We start from the raw sequence: 12,745 nt of genomic DNA, 5'->3' as shown, positions 1-12,745 counted from the left end.
TGTTTCCTAACCTAAGAATAGAAACGCCCAAATTATATAATACAATCTACAATCTACAACTTGTAATTTATAATTTACAAACTACAACATCAGATTAATATAATAATTCACCAGTTACCAATTGCGGCTATCACCAATACTGTTTACCCATCTTTTCACATTATCAACCTTCATAGCTCAATCTTCTTCTTTTTTTTTTGGAGTTTACTAACACAGCCATACCCACTATATAGTCCACTTGCTCATTTCTTTAACTGCATCAGCCATTTGCATCAACAACTATAATCAGAAATTCTTTACCCACATATATCTACACCACATTGACTTTGAACAAAGTCATAAAACTTATTAGACATTAGATATTTTAGCATAGATTGTGGAAACCTTTATCCATTGTATATCTTTGTTTGTTTGTTTGTTTGTTTGTTAATTTATTTACTTATTCCACAGAATCATAGTGACAGGACTAACATTTTGCCAACCAAACCTTCGACCTTCCTACTTTTTCACCCTCTTGACATCATAAACACCACTATACATCCTTAATTACACCACTCAAACGCTTACTTCCCAGCAAGCAAGAAAAAGCAATTATCTTATCTTCTTCTAGCTATAGAGCAAATATATACTCACGTCTACAACTATACATATACACGTCTAAACCCACATCCATACACAAATAAATACATATTCAAAAGTATATCAAGATTTTTCACAATTCACAATTCACAAATCATATGTCATTTTATTTATAACCATAATTAAACATTGTCACCCATTCTCCATCAAGACTTGATAAATAGAAAAGAATAGAACAGGAAGGAAAAAAACAAGGAAAAAAAAAGGAAAAGAAAAATGAATTCCATCAAAGTGTTGGTACATTCATTTGATAATATTCTTCCCAATTCAGTTTCACAGAATTCAGAACAGTATGACAAAAATGTTGAACAGATAAATGAATTAGACCGAGCGGAGGATGAAACAGCAGATGCAGAAGATTCAGAAGATGCAGAAGAAGAACAAAATTCCCAACTCAAGAAAAACTCAGGGTCATTTGTATCAAAACAGACCGCGTTAGAAGAAGAGGGACTTAACGAGGAATCATGTAAAGTACTCGAGAAAGATCGACAGCATTTGAAGGAAAAGTTGACCGCGGTGAAAATAGAAGAAAATGAAAATAGTCTTCGAACTACTGGTTACCATAAGAATAACCTAGGGGAAGAAGAAACAAAAAAAACAAAAGAAGCAGAAGAACAAGATGATGATGAAGAAGATGAAGAAGAAGAAGATGAAGAAGAAGAAAACGCAATCACAAATAGTGAAGAGATTAATTTAATTGGACTGGAAACACGTCTCAACGATGCAACATTGGTTGATCAACCAGAGTCGGCTTACTCAGTCCTTTTATCCATTTTATACACCATGTGGACAATCATATCTTTCCTTCCAAAGTATCTTATTGTGAAACCCATAACTCTTGCGTTTAAGATTATCCTATACCCATTTGTATTGATCAAGGCATCTCTTGGATTTGGCGATAAACAGCTGATTGAATCACCACAATTCCCATTTAATGAAAAAGAATCAACTTATGACTCCAGTAACCAAGAAGACGAAGAAGAAGAAGCCGATGATCCTCTTGTCACTAGAGAAAAACCTTCATCGTCGTCGTCGTCGTCGTCGACGTCTTCATCATCTTTTTCTTCCTCCTCCCCCACTCCATTATCTCCATCGAAGCAACGACGGGGTGAACTTGAGAATCTACTGGAACAAGATGAATACCAGCACGATGACGACGATGTTGAAGATAAAAAATTACGACAACTAAAGAAAGATAGCATAATGGCAAATGAAGTCAAGTCTCCTACATCATTTTCCAAGTACTTGATACCTCCCCCTATTCGGTTGTATCCGTTATCACGAAACCCACATAAGAAAAATAAGAAAAAGATACTTATTCTTGACTTGGATGAAACACTTATCCATTCTCTATCTCGGGGCTCGCCTCGATCATTCCACTCGAGTGGATCACATTGCAAGATGATTGAAATCAGAATCAATAACATGTCCTCCCTTTATTATGTCCACAAACGTCCATATTGTGACTATTTTCTACGAGAAATAAGTAAATGGTTTGAGTTGCAAATATTTACGGCTAGTGTTAAGGAGTATGCTGACCCCATCATCAACTGGCTTGAAGAAGAAATCAGCGATTCTTTGAACAAGCAGAAGAATTTACAACAGAGTGGCGGTGGTCACGGCGGTGGTCACGGCGGTGGTTCTCTCAAATCAACGCGTCAAAAGATATTCACAAAACGATATTATCGAAACAATTGCAGCTATAGACCTGGGGTAGGTTACATCAAGGACCTATCAAAATACATCCGTGACGACGAGTTGAAAAATGTAATGATTTTGGACAATTCACCAATCAGTTATGCTTTGCATGAAGACAACGCTATTAGCATCGAGGGGTGGATCAATGACCAAAACGATCGAGACCTTTTAAACTTGCTCCCGCTTTTGCATAGCTTGAGTCTTTGTATTGATGTGCGGTTTATTCTTGGATTAAAGAATGGGGAGAAATTGTTTGAATCATGAAAATGATGTGTTTTGTACCTTTTTGTTTTGTCCCAAGTTGTACAGACATAGGAAAACAGAAAAACAGAAAAACAAAAAACAAACCACATACTCAATTACAATCAAAAAGTTTTAAAATTATACAAATATATATTAATAGTAGACTATTGGAAAAACCTGTAGGTTTTATTTTTTGTTTTTGTTATTTTTTTTTAAAAATAGAAAATTATATCTGCGTAAACTTATTACCAGCGACATTGCATTTAAATGTAAGTTGTCAATGCACACTAGTGTACTCTTTTCATGTAATATCCAATTTTGTTCTTAAGAGGTACTTATTTCACACCCCTTTAATAAATGTGGATTTGTTGTATTTGTATCGGTATTGTTGCTGTACACGACCCCGGTAACTTTGGAACAAAAGACAGACGTTGAAACCCGTGATTTTTCGTTGTTCAATTTAATCGAAACCAAAGTCTAATAATAATTTGGAAATCAGCAAACAGCGACACCACCAACAACAACAGCCAGGACAACAAGAACAACACATTGTACACTACACACACCAAACCGACATTTAAACCATATATAACTTTATTTGGAAACCATCTTACAATTCAAATTTTTCAAGTAGTTACCATTACGAGCGAATCTATATAATTATTTTTTTTTCATCCATTTTTAATTTCAATTGAGTTACTCAATCACAGAACATTAAAAAAAAGAAAGACATTAATTTATCAACCAAAACAGTTAAATAAATAATAGTACAACATGGCTGACAAATTCCCCGAGATAGATACACACACAGACGATGCTACTGCGACAGACTCCGACTTCTTATCGCGTGAAAAGGAGCTTGTAGGTGATGAATTCGCCACTGATCAGGATAAAGTTTTGCAAGAAGAAAGCGATGAAGAGATTAATGATTTCAAGGAACAATTCCCCGAGGTTGATGGATCAACTCACGCTGGTTTTGAGCAATCAAAGAGCGTGTCACAAGGTGACGGCCATGATAACGAAGACGACAACGATGATGATGATGATGATGATGAATTCGAAGGTTTTGAATCTAAATCACACAATGCCAGTACAAGTGGGTCACAAGTCAAGGATCTTTCGCAATCTGAACCTATAAAGGAATGGAAGCAACGCAGGGACTTGGAGATTGAAGAACGTGAAAAAGTTAATTCGCAAAAGAAACAAGATATATTGAAGAAAGCGCAACTGACCATTGATGATTTCTATGAGAATTACAATGCTAAAAAGGAAACAGGCTCCAAAAAGTTGCAAAAAGAAGAAGAAGAGTTTTTGAAAAAGAGGGATGGTTTCTTGAAGAATGGAACATTATGGGATCGTGTTTATGAATTGATTGAAGGTGTAGGTGAATTGAACACCGGTGATAAGGATAAGGAGGACCCAGTAGTGAGTCTGAGGGACAAGAGCAGGTTCAATGAGGTATTGAAGAAATTAAAGGGCAAGGCCGATGTGCCAGGTGCTGGTGGATACCAGGAGTAAATAACCCAAGAAGGCAATTGAAAAGTAACTTTGGCTGTATGTAGGTATATATTAGAATAAAAAGAGGGGGATGTAAACCTACAATATATGGGAAAGAAATTAATTTTGATTCTACCAAATTTGGTGAAACAAAAAAGAAAACAAAAACAAAAAAAAAAAATAAATTAAGAAACAAATTCCAATATTCCTATATATAAACATATCAATATATCAATAAATCAAGTGGGATGAAGTTCTGCTAAATTGGTTAAAATATAAATCTATATAAAATAGTTCAAGTTACATAGTTTGCAGCTTTGATGGTGTAATCGCCAGCGATTCTCTCCCGGTCATCAGCCATTTTTGTCTTATTAATGAAATCGTTTAGGTTCATGTACTTGAAAAACCCAAAGCACATCAATATCGTCTCTATCCTGTTGTATGTCTTGAGTTTTACCTTGCTGAAAAAGGGGTGGAAAGATTTGATGATTCTCCATTTGGAGAGAAGAATTACTTGAAACAAGTACAAGTCAAGACTGGACAAAAATTCTTTGGATATTAACCTCAATGGTGGGTTTGTAGCATCTTTCTTTCTCTCCTCATTTACTTTATTGAAATAACGGTTGTGGTTGTCAACCTTATCATCATCAACATCATCATCATCATCATCATCATCATCATAATAATCATTGTCGTAAGCATCGTAATCATCATCGGAAACATTATAGCCATCCTCAGCTTTCCTTTTATTTGGCTTTGTATACCCAACATCAGGTATAAGATTGAACGAGTTCAAACCGAGCGTCAAAAATCCAGCTACAAATCCAATTAATTTCGTGTAAGTCTTGAAAAAAGTTTTTTTATTTCTCAAATAGTATGTTTGTAACATGTTTGCTTGATAATGACCACTCAATGGCGTGAGCATCTTAAACACTCTTGCAGTCAATGCAATGAGTAAAATCGAAATCAAGTTGGGACAATAAATAAAGTTCAAAATTGAATTCGACCTATGTGCACAATACACAACAAAATTCTTGAGGATGGGCACTTCTTCATCTTTGGATCGTTTGCCGTGTTTCATTTCGTAGAACTTGTCCAAAATCTTTTCTTTGAAATTATAAGCTGCAATCACTACTAACAACACGATGTTTTGCAACGCATAAGTTGACGCCAAATTGAACCAATCCATACGATTGTAATTTACTCCCATTGAGAAGTTGATCCATATCGGATTAAAGAAATTGCGCTTGATGAATGGTGAAAAATATCGCTGATTAAGCTTATATTTAGTTGGTGTGAGGTAATTGCTCAACAATTGTGCATACAAAATGGGGAATATTATGTATTCCTTGTGGTCATATATTGCTCTTATTTGCTTGTAATATCGACTCGATTTGTAATGCGATAGTTTAGAATATTTGGAAAATCGCGGAGTAACAAGGATTTGTGATTTCAGTGGTGGATTCAAGTTCCCATAGTAGGTGGATAGGAAATCAACAGCAAAATAGTCTTTGGGTACCAGATCGTTGTTTACCGAGGCCAAATATAGGAACACACAAGTGCTCAAGTTGGAAAAGTATTGAATAAACAATTGTAAATTCGGAGTTTTTGAATCAAATCTTTTGATATACGAAAGTAATTTGATGATTCGTGATTTGTAATGAGTTAAAATTTGTCGTATTGGTTTGTTTAGTGATAAAAAGTTTGCCCATTGTACGGGATTCTGCACTCGAAAAATCAGAAACAAGATAGCCCATTTGAGCCAATTCCGTAGTGAAGGATGGAAAAGAACCTTTTTGTACACTGGTTGCAAGTTTTTAGCAATTTCTCTTTCGGTGTTTTCTAAATTGTCTTCGATGGTCTCTAGCTCATGGTCGATATAGTTATAAATGCTACTTGACATCAAATTGCTTACCGACATACTGGACATTTTCTCTTTATTATTATTTTTTATTTTTTTTTTGTACTTTTCGAAAGACAATTGGCGGCTATAATGATGTGGTAATATGGAATATAATAGGATAGTGATGAGATATGTTGGTAGATAGTGGGATATACTAGTTGGTTGTATTTGTAAATGGAACCAACTTTGTTTAGCTTATCGAATTCAGAATCATATGACCTCGGATATTTATTATTACGAATTTTTGTATTATTGTAACCACTTCTTTTATTATAATTATTATTTTTATAATTATTATCAAAAGAAAAAAAGTTATATACGAAAGCGAGAAACGTAGAAAAGTAGAAACATAGAGACATAGAATCATGGAGTGGTTGAGGGGTAGTCATTTGCACACTTAAGGGGCTATACCATTCATTCTATAATATATAATGATAAACGCGTAAGAGCGTTAATATATATTACCAAATTCAAGTGTAAAAAGAATTAAGAATATCAACATATTTGCATTATTTTACAGTTGTTTCTCATTCTCTCCTGGAATATGTTTGTTGATTTCCAAAAAACAGGGCCATATATCAATTGAAAAATCAATTTTTCAGGTTCTTTATGTTGTGCTTCTGGGTGGAATTGTGTTTTCTTCTTCTCAATATCGATTTTCCTTTTTTTTTGAGCTAAAAAAGAACATATTTTGTAACAAGAATTGAAAATATAGATCCAGTTGCTTTTAATAAATTTGAGCTATGCTGAATTCAACACTCAATTTTCTCTTTTGCAATAATCTTCAATTGAAAAAAAAAGAGCAAACTTCACGGGTTATATAGTTACAAATGCAAAGGATCAAGAGTTTGTAAGCTAGGTATTTTTTTTTTTGCTGCTGCTGATGGTGCCCAAAAAATGGACTTTGGCAGTGATAGTCGCAGTGGCAGTGGCAGTGACAGTGGCAGTGATTTTCTGGCGGTGTCGATTAGTGCGTTCCCAAAACGGAAAAAAAAACAACTTCCCAAGCCGCAGTCTGATCTCGGTACTTCACCCCTTTCTACCAAAATCTTATCAATCACAGGCCAGGCTCAAGCCAAAAAAATAAAAAAGAATTGACATTGAGGCAGATAATAGAGGAAAACCATATTGACACAATCAAATATATTTACTAACAGACCACGAAAAATTCCTTTTTTTTTCTATAGCTTCTTGATTTTTCTGATCAATCATTAGATTAAGAAAAAAAAAGAAGTTCATCTGCTGCATGCTTTCCACATGAGCCAATTTGCCGACACAACAGCTATGGAGACGACGGAACGGAAAACTAGAGACCAACAGAGAACTCCATCACCTCCCAAAATTGACTACCTGAGTAAAAGCAAAGATAGGTACCTGTTGCCAAAACCATTACATGTAAGTCGACTGCGCACTGGACTGGTTTCAAACTCAGCTACCAATAACAATAATGGCATTTCCAATAGTCACAAACCATTAAAATTGACGACGACTGCACTGATTGCACCTAATGCACCTAATGCACACACTGCATTGACTGCACCATCAGAGTCTACGACAACACCAAATAGTAATAAAACTCAACTGCAGCCAAAAACAAAAGGGTTGAATATATTCGCAGTGTCTCCAATTACTCCCAGCAGCATAACCAAAAATTCAGCTCTCCAACTGGACTCTACAGATTTGTTGAAACGCAACGGTAGTCAGCTGCGGCACCAACGGAGGAGATCTTCAATAATTTCAGAGTCACTGCCTCTACCCCTGTTGATAGAAACAAGCGATGATCTCAGCTTTGATGAAAAAGTACTGTTCTTCGGCCCTTCGTCCAGAAAGTCACCCGAGTTAAAGTATGATGTTCCACTACCGCTGAATGAGAAATTGCGTGAAATGTCTATTGACGAACAACTTAGACTTTTGGCGTTAAAAGAAATGTGTCTTGTTGAAATTAAAGATCAGATTCAAAATTTGAACAGTAAACTTAGTAGTCACGAGAATGAGTTGCACGATCTAAGGCAAGTTATACAACGATCATTATATCAGGAATTGAGTGGAGCAACAAGTAACAATAATGGCCAGAATGATAGTATGAATGATAATGATAATAATAATAATAATAATAATATGGATAATAACAACAATAGTAACAAACACAATAAAAATAATGGTGGTAATCTTGACAGAAATAACAACAGCACAACATCGATTTTGCTGAGCCGGCAAAGAACCAATAGCAACCCTAGAGATCAGGCACTTGAAAGTTTGCGTGGCCGTCGCAGAGCACTGCTCATTGGTCCGAACAAAGAAGATGAAATAAAAAAGACTGGCGAAGAAGACAGCAAGTCCAAGATCTGGAGCGGATTGACCAAGTCACTTAATGTATTGAATCAGTTGGACTCGTTTGTTTCAAATGAATTTGAGCAATCACTAAAAACGAATAAAGATGGCCAAATCGCACACAGTGAGCAGCAGCAGCAGCAACAAAAAAATCACCATTCGTCACATAAACCAAGAAAATCCGAAGACTCTATAACTAGTGTTGGCACAGTGTCTTCGCCTTTGCAAAGCAGATCGGCCAGATCATTGCTGGAGTACAGAGCAAGTCAGGATAGAAAATCAGATGATATGATACACACGGTTTCGTCTTCGATTTGGTCGTTTGTTAATGAAGTCAAAACAAACGTTTTAGCATCGCTTAGCGAGGAGACTGATTATGGTAAACCACCACAGTCACCGCAGTCTCCACAACCACTGCAGCCGAGACCATCTCAACAACGCCAGAGCCAACAGAACAACACTATACATACATTAGATAATGGGTCGGTTGTGAGTTTGGACAACGACAGGAATGTTGTTAAACAAGTACTGCCCAATTGTTTTGACGATCTGGAATTGTTGATTGACCTTGAAGATGATTATGAAGCCGCTGCTGGTGAAAAGCTTGACTTATCGATTTATAAGAAAATGGAATAGAGTTGGAATATAGAATAGCATAGACTAGACTAGAGCAAACTACAAATAGACTAGAGCCAACTAGAAATAGACTAACATTAGAAATGAAAGTACCTTAGACTATAATCAAAATGACTAGACACAATTCAACTACAAACTTTGTAAGCCCTTAATGATATCGGATTGAGAGCCTTTAATCTCTCTTTCAGATGCACCATCGAGTGACCTTAAATCCTTCAACATTATATCTTTCAACTTGTCAAAATAAACTTCTTGCAATGCATTTCTGATATTGTACTCGGCTTTCTCCACCAAAGTACCTATGTTGATCAAGTGGTTAGTCTCCAAATTCACTCCAGAGTCCAAGTCAATCACCTGAGACTGCTCCAATTGTCTGGTTATACTTCCACTTAAACTCAATCCTTTACCATTCTTACCGCTCTTTGATGCAATGTTCTGGTTACTGTTTTTCAAATCCAAAATCACCGAAGTGGTTAATTTATAATTAACGCGTCTCAGACTTTCTGGAATGACTTCAAGAACATGAATAGAGTCCCATTTGCCGGACCCATCACTTGTTTCCTTCTTGAACAAAACCACACCGGCAAACCCATCCTCGAGTCCCTGGTCTCTACCTGCGTTATTTCCTTGCTTTTCGTCTTCTTCTTCATCATCATCATCATATGCAGTGTCCCAGAAATAAACACTCGAGATTCCTGCACCTTCGTAATATAAATCTCTATAAATGTCAAATGCGTCGTTGGCTTTCATTTCCAATTGTCTCAAGATCTTACTTGGATATGGTGGAGGTGATTCCGAGTCATCTTCTTCTGGTTCTGGAAAGTATTGATTTGACCATGGTGATCGATAACTATCTCCATCTCTATTGTAGTCGCAACACAAGTAATCCTTTCCTGATTCAGTACAATGTGCAACTTTAAGTGGCACATCAACTGCTGAAAGGAGTTCTTCAATTAGTTCTGCTGATTCGCCTTCCTCGTCTTCAGAGTTTGAGTTTGCAGCAAGTATTGTGCATATGGAGTTGAGGTTTGTTGACACTGAGCGTGGGTCTAAACGACGAAGAAGTTCTAATGAAGCATCTACTTTATCAATCGACATTGTGACAATTTATGAGTATGCAATCGATGGGTAGCAGGTGATAGCACAGGCAAAAGAACAAAATTGGGGAAAAAAGAAAAGAAAAAAAAAAGAAGGAAAAAAAAAAGTAGGAGAAGATGATAAATGGGGTGTAAAATAATGGTGTGTGTTTCAATGATTTGGTGGTTTGGTGTTAGCAATTACAAAAGGAATCGACCCTTGAATCTCGGTGTTAGTATTATGTAGTTGTTGATCGGTTATACTGACGAAATAAGTACCCAAAAAGAAAACGCTACCAAGTTTCAATAATTAAGAACAAAAACAAAACTCTATAGAGTTTAAGAGCATTTTCATTTTCTTTATCCTTTTCTTTTTTACCCCAATTTATTTATTGTGTTTAATTTTGAATATTAGGACTTCAACACAGCACAACTATATGAAGAGGATGCAAAGATGTTTGTTTTGGTAACAATTACTTAAACCACAAAAAAAGGAGCAAACTGGATGAAAATCTATAATCTATTCTATTGTTTATTTGTCTTGTTATAATAAAATAAAGAAGAGGAAGAAGAAGAAGAAGAACAAGAACAAATAAAGGGACAAGAATGCAACACTAATAATAATGAACTAAATAAAGCTATTCTAAGGAGATGAAGGAGCGAAAGAAAATGTAAAGGAAAACGAACTGAAATGAATTATCAACAAGATAATGATGAAAGGAAAAGAAAAAAAAATAAAAAAAGAAGAAAAAAAGAAAACCAACCTCATAGATTATGCTAAAGTTGTTTCTATCCCTTCTTCTTTTTGTCTATCATTTTTTTTTTTGGGGGGTTTTTTTTTTGTTATTTTTATTTTTTTGGTTTCCCCCATCTAACTCATAGTATATTCCATTCCTTTAGATGGTGCATACAAAATGATACCGTTGAGGATACCGGCAATCAAACCAGCACATGGCAAGGTGAAAATCCAGCCCAAGTAACACCAGATAACCATTCTCCAATTGACTGATTTCCATTCCTTGTTACACAAACCCACAAACACGGTAGCACCAACGGCGGATTGTGTAGTTGAGATGGGAATCTTCAATTGGGTAGCCATCACGGTAGTAACGGCAGCACCCAATTCAATAGCAAAGCCTCTAGCGGGCGATTGCAAAATCAACTTGTTACCCAAGTTTGCCATGATTCTGTAGCCAAAAGTCCACAAACCAATCACCAAAGCTGCTGCTGCGTAACAAAGAACCCAAACTGGAACTTCAGCTTTTGATGCTGTGGTGTTTGTGGTCCAGACAAGGTAAACAGTTGCTAATGGACCTGTGGCATTGGCAATGTCATTAGCACCGTGAGCAAAGGACATGGTACAAGCAGTGATTGCTTGAAGCAAGGAGTACATGTATTCGATTTTATTGTCATAGTATTTGGACGAGGTGTGCATCTTGTGCAAGTCACCGGCAAGCATATCCTTGTTGTTGGCCTGGTTTGAAATGATATCTTGTCTAACACCGTGGAAGAAAACGAGGAAGCAAACCAATGGCCAGTTCTTTGGTGAGGCTTTAGCGAGTTTCCAATATTCGGGATACTTGTTTGGATACTTGCGTGTTGTTGAAGTACCAGCAGCAGCAGTAGTAGGGTTTGCTGAACCCTTTTTAGATTCAATAGCTGAAGGTTCCTTCGAGAGTTGGTTAACAGTGATGGAGTTTGCCTTTTCAGCGTCGTAATCAACACCATCGTGGCTTTCAATTTCATCGGATAATTTTCCGTCAACCGAGTCGCATTTGACACTTGCATTTGTTGAGCCAACCAAGTTTCCTGCCTCGTCGTATCTTCTTCCTTCATAGTAATCCAATGTCAATTGGTGTCCTTGGGGCATTGGTGGGATATTGTCGGTGGATTTAAACCACAAGAGTGGTCCTCTAAAGATGTCGTACCATTTCAAAGTCCAATCTTCGTTGACCAACTTTCTGTAATAGTATGGGTATGCAAACAACAAGTAGACTGCACAAGCAACAGCACCAGTTCCAAAGATGGCACCAACAATGGCGCCGGTGGACAAGTCGGACAAGTTCAATTTGGGTGATCCTTTCCAAACAATCAACATGGTCAAGATGGAAAAGGCAGCGTAAACCAAGATTGGAACCAACATCATTGCGTTTCTTAGCGATGTTCTTGGATTTTTAATTTCCAAAACTGCAAATTTGGAGATTAAAAACACAATTGATGCAAAAGCACCAGCAATACAAGGGGCAATGAACCAAGATGCAATAATTTGTGAGACACCACTCCATCCCCAGTGGATGTTTTGGCCACCTTTAGCGGCAATTGCTGCACCAATAACGGCACCGACAATCGAGTGGGTTGTAGAAACTGGCATACCAATGGATGTGGCAATGGTGAGCCAAGTTGAAGAGCCAACCAAGGCGGTGGCCATGGTCAACATCAACACGGCTGGTTCGTCACTAAAGACGCTAACGTCGACAATTTTGTTTCTAATGGTATCGGATACTCTCGATCCCACCAAAACGGCACCAAGGAATTCCATGATGGCTGCGAGAATCATGGCTTGCCAGTACTTTAACGATCTAGACGAGACCGAGGATGAGAAGGAGTTGGCGACATCGTTTGCACCAATGTTCCAAGCATCCAAGAATGCAAAAATCATTGCAATAGCAAAGATGTAATCGAATTGATGTAAAGCCATTTCTGTTTTTTCTTTATTGTATTC

At 36.8% G+C, this 12,745-nt stretch overlaps 6 protein-coding genes across 6 annotated transcripts; 3 read left to right on the top strand and 3 right to left on the bottom strand. All coding sequences in view use genetic code 12, as the record gives it.

Annotated features, from left to right (window-relative positions):
- Nucleotides 1-855: 855 nt before the first annotated feature.
- On the top strand, nucleotides 856-2,601 carry NEM1 (Nuclear envelope morphology protein 1; the record flags this gene model as incomplete). The annotated part of the gene is made up of 1 exon (XM_001524184.2): nucleotides 856-2,601. The coding sequence occupies one exon, from the start codon at nucleotides 856-858 to the stop codon at nucleotides 2,599-2,601; it is 1,746 nt and encodes a 581-aa protein (XP_001524234.2).
- A 753-nt stretch (nucleotides 2,602-3,354) lies between these two features.
- clc1 (Clathrin light chain) lies at nucleotides 3,355-4,098 on the top strand (the record flags this gene model as incomplete). The annotated part of the gene is made up of 1 exon (XM_061119508.1): nucleotides 3,355-4,098. The coding sequence occupies one exon, from the start codon at nucleotides 3,355-3,357 to the stop codon at nucleotides 4,096-4,098; it is 744 nt and encodes a 247-aa protein (XP_060975491.1).
- A 274-nt stretch (nucleotides 4,099-4,372) lies between these two features.
- On the bottom strand, nucleotides 4,373-6,007 carry PVL30_003928 (uncharacterized protein; the record flags this gene model as incomplete). The annotated part of the gene is made up of 1 exon (XM_001524183.1): nucleotides 4,373-6,007. One exon carries the CDS (start codon nucleotides 6,005-6,007, stop codon nucleotides 4,373-4,375), a length of 1,635 nt encoding a protein of 544 aa, XP_001524233.2.
- A 1,230-nt stretch (nucleotides 6,008-7,237) lies between these two features.
- TDA11 (Topoisomerase I Damage Affected) lies at nucleotides 7,238-8,947 on the top strand (the record flags this gene model as incomplete). The annotated part of the gene is made up of 1 exon (XM_001524182.2): nucleotides 7,238-8,947. One exon carries the CDS (start codon nucleotides 7,238-7,240, stop codon nucleotides 8,945-8,947), a length of 1,710 nt encoding a protein of 569 aa, XP_001524232.2.
- A 129-nt stretch (nucleotides 8,948-9,076) lies between these two features.
- On the bottom strand, nucleotides 9,077-10,045 carry CAP2 (F-actin-capping protein subunit beta; the record flags this gene model as incomplete). Its single annotated transcript, XM_001524181.2, has 1 exon — nucleotides 9,077-10,045. The coding sequence occupies one exon, from the start codon at nucleotides 10,043-10,045 to the stop codon at nucleotides 9,077-9,079; it is 969 nt and encodes a 322-aa protein (XP_001524231.2).
- An 849-nt stretch (nucleotides 10,046-10,894) lies between these two features.
- Nucleotides 10,895-12,721, bottom strand: PHO89 (Na+/Pi symporter; the record flags this gene model as incomplete). Its single annotated transcript, XM_001524180.1, has 1 exon — nucleotides 10,895-12,721. The coding sequence occupies one exon, from the start codon at nucleotides 12,719-12,721 to the stop codon at nucleotides 10,895-10,897; it is 1,827 nt and encodes a 608-aa protein (XP_001524230.1).
- Nucleotides 12,722-12,745: the final 24 nt, after the last annotated feature.

Source organism: Lodderomyces elongisporus, chromosome 5, assembly GCF_030384665.1.
Source record: "Lodderomyces elongisporus chromosome 5, complete sequence".
NCBI classification, from domain to species: domain Eukaryota; kingdom Fungi; phylum Ascomycota; class Pichiomycetes; order Serinales; family Debaryomycetaceae; genus Lodderomyces; species Lodderomyces elongisporus.
This window is presented reverse-complemented; position numbering and strand designations above follow the sequence as displayed.